At 38.1% G+C, this 10496-nt stretch overlaps 1 protein-coding gene across 2 annotated transcripts; it reads left to right on the top strand.

Moving 5' to 3' along the window:
* Window positions 1-12: 12 nt before the first annotated feature.
* On the top strand, window positions 13-8940 carry LOC127501862 (serine/threonine-protein kinase pim-2-like). Of its 2 annotated transcripts, XM_051874105.1 has the most exons (10): window positions 31-159; window positions 5084-5495; window positions 5862-6143; window positions 6543-6752; window positions 6949-7043; window positions 7153-7203; window positions 7387-7768; window positions 7868-8047; window positions 8299-8443; window positions 8687-8940. In XM_051874105.1, the coding sequence occupies exons 2-9, from the start codon at window positions 5462-5464 to the stop codon at window positions 8400-8402; spliced, it is 1338 nt and encodes a 445-aa protein (XP_051730065.1). In that variant the 5' UTR covers window positions 31-159; window positions 5084-5461; the 3' UTR covers window positions 8403-8443; window positions 8687-8940. The 2 variants fall into 2 exon arrangements, with proteins under 2 accessions (XP_051730066.1, XP_051730065.1); XM_051874106.1 differs by lacking the exon at window positions 8299-8443 and having other exon boundaries at window positions 13-159; window positions 5451-5495.
* The last annotated feature ends 1556 nt before the right edge of the window (window positions 8941-10496 follow it).

Below are 10496 nucleotides of genomic sequence, written 5' to 3'. Positions count from 1 at the left end.
AATCAGTGCAGCCGTTAATGCAGCATTATGCTGCGATGCTGGTCGTTCATGCAGGGGGCGCTCTGTGGCTCAGCAAGCCCAAACACCATTGACTGCTGCGTTCAAGTCCTCCTGGGAAGTTCGTATTTACAAATTGGGAATTGATGTTTACGACGTCAGGTGAGTTCAAGTCACTTTCGTCGGAGCAAGATGGCAGTATCCTCTCTTAATTAACTACACAAAAATACAGCAAGGTTTTTAACTCTTCTTCTAGAAAATGAAGAACAAAGAATGTGCTCCAGGGGTGTTTTGATTGTTTATGTTTTTAATTAATTTAGGAAGCCACTTTATCATCTTAAGTGTTTGCTGCCAAAAAGCTCTTTTTTTTTTTTGTTTCATCTGACCATAGAACGTTTTAAAAGTAACTGACGCTACTGGAACTTCTAACGGGACGGGTTCTACGGTCAGATGAAACAAAACAACAACAAAAAAAAGAGCTTTTTGGCAGCAAACACTTAAGATGGGTTTGGTGCACACAGGGATAAAAAGTAGCCCAAGTGTAAAATACACTGCTGTATCTTTAATGTTGTGGGCCTAATTTTCTGCTGGAGGTCCTGGACATCTTGTTCAGATAGCCTACATGGTGGATTCTATCAAATACCAACAGATAAAATATCAAAACCTGACCGCTTCTGCTAGAAATCCTATAATGGGCCGTAGTTGGATCTTCCATCAGGACAATGATCCAAAACAAACATCAAAACCAACACAAAAATATGTCACTGAGCACAAAATGAAGCTTCTGCCATGACCATCCCATTCCCCTGACCTGAACCCTAAAGAAAATGAGTGAAGTGAACTGAAGAGAAGAAGCACCGACATGGAGCTGGGAATCTGAAGGATCTGGAGAGATTCTGCATGAAGGAATGGTCTCTGATCTCTTGTCAGGTGTTCTCCAAACTCATCAGGCATTATAGGTGAAAACACAGAGCTGTTATCTTGGCAAAAGGATGTTGCAAAAAGTATTTAATAAAAGGGGGCAAATAATTGTTTTGGAGTAAAACTTTATTTCATAATGTAATTTTCCCCCCACTTTAAATTCTTTTACTTCAATGAAAAGTTCGATTTTTGCTAATTTTTTTAATAAAATATCAAAAGGATAAACAATGCAGATTTATTTTTTACAGCCATCTTTGATCATATTTACCAAGGTGGCAAATAAATCTGACCAGCATTGTATAACCATCAAGACCAATCAGCTTTCAGTATCACTAATGCATCATCAATCCGGTTAGTAGTGGTGAAGAAATCCAAAATAATAAAGGATCCCAAAACAACACTAAACGAAAAAGCCCATAGGCCTATATGATTTGGAGTGCAGGATGGCGTTCATCATGTTCCTGAGCAGTTGAATTAAATACGCTATAAACCGCGCTCATTCAAAACATGCATTTATTGCATACAAAGAACATATTGTGTTTAAAATGTATATACACAGTTCAGTTGAATGATAACATTTGCCCACTTTAATACTGTTAATCTGAATGTTTGAAGCAAACTGTTTGCTGAAAATAAAAAATACCCTCAACTTAACAACAGCACTGAAATAGGAGCACAGAGTTTATCTGTCAATCAAGTGCGTGTGAAAGGTGCGTTCATTACTATAATGGTGTATATATATATATATATATATATATATACACAGACACACACACACACACACACACATATACAGTCATGTGAAAAAGTTAGGACACCCTATTGAATTCCATGGTTTTCTGTATCAGGGCATAATAAAAAATCATCTGGTCCTTGGCAGGTCTTAAAGTCCCCCTGTGGTGAAAATCTAATTTTTAATATTGTTCATATGTCTATCTGGTGTTTTTACCATGCTTTAAGACAAACCATGTGCAAGTTCATAAGTCAACACCATTGCTGAGTATTTTCTCTTTAAAACTGCAGCGATCTAAAGACAGTCTCAAACCCGCGGTTTGAAATCGCTGGTGTTTCTGACGTCACAAACTACCCTTTAGCCAACCACGTCAACGTGCCGGCTGGCTTTAGCATATCATTAACTGGCCGCACAAGGGAGTCTCAAAAGAAGATTAGGCTATCCCGATATATTTTTCTGTTGATATGAAAAATCTGGTATATTTAGCAATATGGCGGGTGTATGATGCATATTACAATGTTATGATGAACTATATGCCTTTCTCCACTGACGTTCTGAGTTGTTCAAAGAGTTTCTAAGGATACTGATTGTCAGAAGGCAGCTGACTCGTGAATGTAAACATGGTTTGTGTAACATTATTAGCAACACAATATTATCTGTTTGATAATGTAGTCAAGCAAAACGCTAATCATATTAATTGCTGTTATGTGTCCGACGTAAAAATCGATACCATTGTGCAGCGTTTACCTCAGTAAGTTCACCTAGTGGATCTCGTCTGAGCTTGTGTGAGTGAGTGGAGGCGGGGCTAATTATCATATTCGTAGGTCCGTGTGTATTAAATGAGTCAAGGGTGTAAAGGTACATTCAAGCTATTTCAAGGCAATTAAGATTTTTTTTTTTTTTTTCACAGGAAAAAACATTCAAATATGTAATTTTGGTGATCAAAGATGAGTAAGGGATACAATTATTAACTACAGGGGGACTTTAAAATTTGGAAAATAAAACCTCAGATGAACAACAACAACACATGACATATCACACAGTGTCATTATTTGTTTAGCAAAATTAAAGCCAAAATGGAAAAGCCATGGGTGACAATCATAGGACACCCTTACTGTTAACATAGGAATTAAGAGGGTAAGTAATAGTCTGTAACGCGCTGGTTGTGCAATCACACACGAAGATGAAGATGAGTAAACAGGTTAATTTTAATAATCCAAACAGGTAAGATCCAACAGAGAAGCAGCAACACAACCAAAAAAGTTACGAGACCAAACAAAGACAACAACTGAACTGAACTTATATACACAGATGATTAACTCAAATGATTAACTGCTGTGGTGATTAGTGCAGTGTCTATGGTGATAGATTGGGGCGGGAAAACGGAACAAAGGAGCACATGTGACCGATGAAAACAAACAAACTGAAAGTCCATGTGGTGTGAGGGTGTGACACAGTCAGGCACTGATAATCAAATGCCTTTGATTTACTGATCATCAGCAAGTGTGATCACCTCTATAAAAGCTGAAGTTCTGGCAGTTTGAGCATCTGGAGCTTTCAGGTGTGTGTTAACACAATGCCAAGGAGGAAAGACATCAGCAATGATCTTAGAGAAGCAATTGTTGCTGCCATCAATCTGAGAATGATTACAAGGCCATTTCCAAACAATTTGAAGTCCATCATTCAGTGAGGAAGATTATACACAACTGGAAGACATTCAAAATAGACACCAATCTTTCCAGGAGTGGACGTCCCAGTAAATTCACCCCAAGATCAGACCATGCAATTGCAGACAACCCAACAACTACACCTCAGACTCTACAGGCCTCAGTTAACATGTTAAATGTTAAAGTTCAAGACAGTACAATTAGAAAAAGACATGTATGGAATGTGTGTAATGGTTTCCAGGAGAAAGCCTCTAAAAAAAAAACATGACAGCACGGCTTAGGTTTGCAAAGTTGCATTTGAACAAACCATAAGACTTCTAGAACAATGTCCTTTGGACAGATGAGTCCAAAATGGAGATGTTTGGCCATATGCACAGTGCCAAAAGAGCATATCAGCACAAACACCTCATACCAAAAGTCAAGCATGTGGGTATAGGGCTGAAGATTTTGCGCTTGTTTTGTATCCACGGGACCTGGGCACCTCGCAGTCATTGAGTCGACCATGAATTCCTCTGTATACCAAAGTTTTCTAGAGTCAAATGTGAGGCCATCCATCCGACGGCTAAACTCGGCCAAAATTGGGTCATGCAACTGGACAATGATCCTAAGAACACCAGCAAATCTACAACAGAATGGCTGAAAAAGAAAAGAACAAAGGTGTTGCAATGGCTCAGTCGAAGTTCAGACCTCACCCCGACTGAAATGCTGTGGCAAGAGCTGTGCATTAACAGATGTCCACAAACCTTAATGAACTGGAGCAACGTTGTAAAGAAGAGTGGGCCAAAGGTCACTGTGATTTTGCCATGTTTCTGGATCAACATATTTTGTTGATCCTGGAACAACATTCCAGTCTGAAAATTTAGTCTTAACCCTATTCCTACTCCTAAACCTAATCCTACCCATAAATTATCCCTAAAAGATAGGTGAATAACATTGATGTAGAAGCACTTAATCATGGTTGCAAGCCTAAACTTGACATAAACGGTAAACTTGTCCCTCAAATCTGATTGGCTGATTGGAATGTTGTTCCAGGATCAACAAAGATGTAAGGAGTTGGCTCTTATAAAAAAAAAACAAGAGTAGCTAATCCCTTACTTTACTTTTACAATGGTGCATAATACATTTTTTTTTTTTTTTTTATAACACATTTTAGCAATTTAAAAATGTTTGAAGGAGTTTTTACATGGCACTCCGGTTGGGAAACGTTATACTGTAAGTGCCTTATTTGCAAAGTGGACGCTTTTGCTCAGTTATGAATAAAGAAGATTTTAGACACAAATAATTCCACGGATTATAATAATAATAAGAAGAAGAAGAAGAACTGTTCAGAAAGAATAAATCCTATGGCCCTGGTTTCACAGACAGGGCTTAGCCTATAAACCAGGATTAAGCCTTAGTTCAATTAGGGCATTTAAGTAGCTTTTATAAACGTTCACTAGAAAAAAACATTACTGGTGTGCATCTTGAGACAAAACAATGGCACTGACATATTTTAAGTTATGTCAGTTCAAGTTACTTTCAGTTACAAACATGCATTTTAGTCTGGGACTAGCTTAAACCTTGTCTGTGAAACCGAGGGTAAACGTATTAAAGAAAACGTCAAAATTAAGTTTGTAACTATTCAGTAAATGCATTCAGATTCGATGTGCGCTCACGCGCTCTGCTCATGTGCACGTGAGTAAGTGCGTGCATATGAGTGATTTGAATTTTAGTTGCTATAGCGACGCGTGTTATGAATTCTGACTGAATATAAATACTCAAACAGATCGCTAAATGTTGGTTGAGAGACGAGGCGAATTCACGGACTTTTGCGGAGTATTTTCTGAGCGAATCTTGTGATTTTGAAGCTGTTTGGAGGATTTCTGAGAGGAGACTTTTATTCTAGAAGGACTTCGCAGGATATATCCTTTATATAGAGTTATATTTTTTAAAGAGTTCATATTATTTCTGAGGATACTTTTATTTTACTGTTCTATTCTTATTTTAGAAGGAATTTGGTTTTATTAAATTTTAATTAAATTTTTTGTTTTATTTTATTTATTTATTTATTTTTTTAGGAGGAGTATTTCTGAGGAGAGTTGTATTTTATTGTATTGTATTTTGTATTGTGTTTTGTATTGTTTTTGTTGCAGTTTGCAGGAGGATGTCGATGGCTCACATGATGGGTGGAAGAGGAGGTGAGTGCTTTAATTTTTCATTTGTTTATGATATGTTATGGTATGATGTTGTACGATGATTGATTAGATTAATGTGAAGAAAATTGTGTGAGGTAACTCATTTGATAACATGTATTTGATTATTTGCATGTGAAATAAACTTTTCAATTTGAGTAACTGAGGTAACAATTTGTAATTGACCACTGACATTGATTATTGATTATTAAAACATTAATAACTATGCAATGTCTGAATGTGATGTTTGGAGACCCAGTTCTGATGATCGTGATCAGGATCCACTGCCAGACCCGACCCAGACACAGAGCCAGGAGCTTCCTGGATATTTAACACCTCTGTCTTCTGAGTTGGCTGTTTCTGTGTCCACAGGTCAGGCTCACAGGAAGAGGGAGTGCCAGAGCGGTCATCAGTCGTTAAGCCTTAGCAGCAGAGGCTCATACGAACTCGTTTGGAGGTGGAGTGGTGATGGAGCGGATAGCCAAAACGGCCACAGCAGTTGCAGAAACAGGTGTTTGTCCAGGTCCGACAGCCTCGAAGAGTTGCTGTGCCCTCCGCTGCCAGGTCAAGTTCCTGTCGAGCCAGCAGAAACTTCATATGGCCTAACTGCTCAGGGTGCCAGGGAGGCTCCTCCTGTGAACAAGAGCTCAACAGGTGAGATTGAAATAAGGCTGGGCGGTGTAAAGTGTACAGATCAATGGTACTTGCGCTGACACATACCCGAAACACGCGCACAGAAAGCCTCTTCTCAGACAGCATACGATCCCCAATAGAATTCTATTTCGCGACTTGTTGCTCTTGAACTGTCAAATACACAAAATTGTCAAAATGGCTGTCGTGCCGAGTATTACAGTGTCGGTTACGTCATTAATAAGACATTGCTATGTATTTAATCAAAATCATTGATTATTTTTATTATTATTACTTTGGATTTGAAACATTACAGATAAGAATTTAACAGTAAAATGTAAGTTATGTCATTGTATCATTGCTTAATTTGACGTCAGAGATATTTCTAATAGTTGTGTTTTCAATTGTTTTTCTTCATTTCAGAAAAACCTACAGAACATAAGAAGAGGAAAAGAATTCGTTCTTTCCTCAACAGGCTATGGAAGGCCATGAAGCATCCTTTCCGGTGCTGTTGCCCCTGTAGTGCTGTGGATGTTGTGGAGCCTTTTGTCCCTCCACCAGTTTTGGAGCCAGAGCCTGATCCCGAGCCACCATCACCTGCTCCAGATCACTTCAGCTTCAAACCAAATAATGGTAAATCGCCAGTCATTATTTCTCCAACATCATTTTAAACAGTATTGTCATCTTATTTTCCACTAAAAATATCTTAAGGCTCATTTTTAGAGAATATTAATATTATTTTCCCCATATTAATATAATTTTCTTGACACAAGCAGCACTGGATCTAGCAAGCTCATATATTTCTCATATTTTTCTGTTCATTTTTCAGAGTCCTTTGAGTCTCTCTATAATGTGGGAGCGATGATTGGATCCGGAGGATTTGGCAGGGTGTACGAGGGAACACGCAAATTTGATGGCAAAAAGGTAAATCTTACAGAATTGTACAAACATTTTGCTCTTGCATGCATCAAAACATTTAAAACAATTTACAGATGGTTTAATACTTGTGCTTTTTTGGGTTTTTTTTTTGCAGGTTGCCATCAAGCGGATGCTCAAGATTGACAACGCTCGTTATCTTGATATTGTAAGTCGGCCAAAACACCCATCAGAAGCATTAGGCGTAAATGTGATTGACAAATAAGCCTAGAGGTACCAAATAACTTTGAGCTGAAAAGGCTCTTTTGAACATATCTAAAAAGATCACAGAAAAGTACATGTTTTCTTCAGATTTTACCCAGTGAACCTTCTGTCTACTACTTTTCTCTAGCCTGGGCATCCCAAACCACTCGTTACAGAAGTGGCGCTGCTGCTAATGATGAGGCGAGAACCCACAAGCCCCTTCGTCATACAACTATACGAGTGGTTTGAACACCCTCGAAAATTCACTCTCATCATGGAGTACCCGGAACCCTGCGAGAGCTTGCTGGACTTCATCAATCGTGAACCCGGGCCGGATGAACCAGTATCACGGGTCATCATGTTACAGGCTGTGGTGGCAATACAACACTGCATCAAGCATGGGGTATTTCATAACGACATTCATGCGCTGAATTTCCTGTTCAAGAGAAGAACATCAGAGCTCAAGCTGATAGACTTTGGCGCTGGTCAGCTATTTAGTAGTGATGGCTACGAGAGCGACACATACATTGGTGAGCATTTTGGGAGTGTGGAAATCTGAATGTAGTGACTTACTTATTATTTGATGCTTTAAAAAAAAGCTCAACAATGTGCAAATGTCTTGCTTATAGGAGCACCGGATTACTGCCCACCTGAAGTCTTGACAGAGCCTCGATTCCACGCCGTCCCAGCAAATGTCTGGGCTCTAGGAGTGCTGTTGTACAACATGGTGAACACATGTCGCCCTTTTTGCAATAGAACAGAAATCACACAAGCCAAAGTTACATTCCAGAACTCCAACTTATCCAAAGGTGAGTGAATAATATTGATAACATTGATAAACACACATATAAGGCAAAGGCTCTGTACAGAAACAGTTAAAGGTGAAGTAAGATTTTTTTCAATATAGCTCAACGTATAGTGAGAGTGTACACACTTCACTTTTAAAGTAAAGATAAGAAACATTTTACATTATATTAATCATGTTTTAGATGCTATTTTCATAGATGCCAAGTCACATGGTCATGACTAACCAGCTTTCTCCTTATTAAAATTTGTACAGAATGCAGAGATCTGATTAGAAAGTGCCTAGCCCGGGATCCAACTGAACGGCCGACATTAGAGCAGATGTCACTTCATAAATGGTTTAGTGATGGTCTACTGTAGTTTGAAGAAGTTCAGGAGATTCACTCAATCAGTGATTTCAGGTGTGAGGAAGTGTAACAGACAGAGTAGGATTATTATCATTTGTCTTCAATTCTGGATTATTTGTAGTGAGATTTTCAAATTTGTGTTCATTGTAATATATAGCGCTTTATACAATACAGATTGTGTCAAAGTGGCTTCACAGTAATAAACAGGAAAATAACAGAATCAGTGATGCAAACAGAATTTCTGCTCAAAAAGTCCTTCATGAGTTGACTTGTTCATTTAATCTTTGTATTGGATAGGAAATTACATACTTGCTGTCCTTGGTGGAGGGCTTGAGCTCGAGACTTGACCTGAAGCCTAAAGTCCAACCCCAACCTGACAGGGAACTCAGAGCCTGTCCATGTCCGAGCAAGAACACGAGAGACTGCAAGACTGGAAAGAAGTCATCACAGCCACATTTGCTTTGTTTTTAAAGTCATTTTGCTTTGTTTTTAAAAGTCAAGACAAGTCATCTTTATTTATATAGTGCTTTAAATAAGAACAATCTGTATATATGTATATATCATTTGAATAAATGAAATTATTTTAAACAGCCTATGAGAAACCTTTGAAGTAAAAAAGGCAAAGACCTATTTTTGTGCTTCCCAAAATTGTCATGAAAGTCCAGATGGTGCAGACTGATAGGTCCTTAACTCAACCTGCCTGTAATTACATCATTTTCTTCAGGGCACAGCAGATTGGTTCCTGCTATAGCCAATGAGCTTGCGTGCTCAACCTTTAAATACTTTGTTAGCATTTGCTGTAGGTGCAGCGCGCTTTCAGAAACCCTCCACCTTCCCCAGCTCCACCTGTATTAACTGAAATGAATACAGTCATGTATATATGAAAAACTACGGTGAATATAACTAGGCTACAGTAGATCATATCCACCTGGGACCCATGAATAGACTTTTGTCCACTGTAGTGGACATTATATTTTAGTGAATTTCTCTGACACCATACATGTCACAGTTTTAGAAAGAAAAAAATGTTAAAGGAAACGCTAAACTGAAAGTTGACTTTTTTTCATTTTAACCGATTATTCATTTTAGAATGTAGCTCCGTATTTATTTTTCCTTGGCGCAAAATGCTAATGAGAGGGTGTCAATCAAACATCAGAAGGCGGTCTCTATGCTGCCATTTGCTGATCGTTGTAAAAGCGCCATCAGCTGACAGTGTTGAAAATAGTAACTAACCTATGCTATACGCTGATTATATTCTCTTTAGAGTAGATGCATCTATACATGCTTTAGGTCAGTTAGCAGCTACATTTGATGTGGTTTCAAACCTCATCTACATTTCAGTCCGAATCGGCACATGACAGTGCAGATAAGTGGAACATGAAACATGACAATGACTATATACAAAATAAGAGACATCTAAGAAACTATAAACATGAAACTAAACCCAACACCATTCGTGACAATAATAAGATGATGTCCGATTTATCCTCCCTTGTGCTTTGTCGCACGCATTTTGGACAAAAGCAATGACTATATTATCCATTAAACCAGTGTTTCCTAACCTTTTTTCAGTCATGGCACCCTTTGAAAATTTTCAAAGATTTGTGGCACCCTACACTAGTTTTGTCATGACACAACTTAGTGGGCCTTTTGTTATGAAGAAAAAACAAACAAACAACAACTCTATTTTAGGGCAGCTTCTTGCGCATTTCATTGGTGCGTGTTTCACTGGGTTTGCCAGGTTATTTAAAATAATGTACCTAAAAGGTGATATTAGTGTGAGAATAATGTGGTATAACAGTTATTTTATGAAGTTTTCTGAAAACATTTTGTGCTACTTTATACAAAATAAAAATCTGTTTTGCAGTGTTGAACTATTAAATAAGAAATATGTGAATTTGGAAAAACTTATCCCACATAGCAAATAATCCCTACAAAACTCCAATTCATCATCACGTGGGACATAGCCAGTTCTGTTCAAATTGAATTTAACTGATCCTGTCATGTCCTGATCATGTCCTCTTATGGCGGTTGTCAGTCCTGTTAGTATTTGGGCCTTAGGCTGAAAAATATTTATTGAAATCTCAAGAGCAGCCAAAATGGAAAA

This window comes from Ctenopharyngodon idella, chromosome 20 (genome assembly GCF_019924925.1).
Source record: "Ctenopharyngodon idella isolate HZGC_01 chromosome 20, HZGC01, whole genome shotgun sequence".
NCBI lineage: Eukaryota > Metazoa > Chordata > Actinopteri > Cypriniformes > Xenocyprididae > Ctenopharyngodon > Ctenopharyngodon idella.
This window is presented reverse-complemented; position numbering and strand designations above follow the sequence as displayed.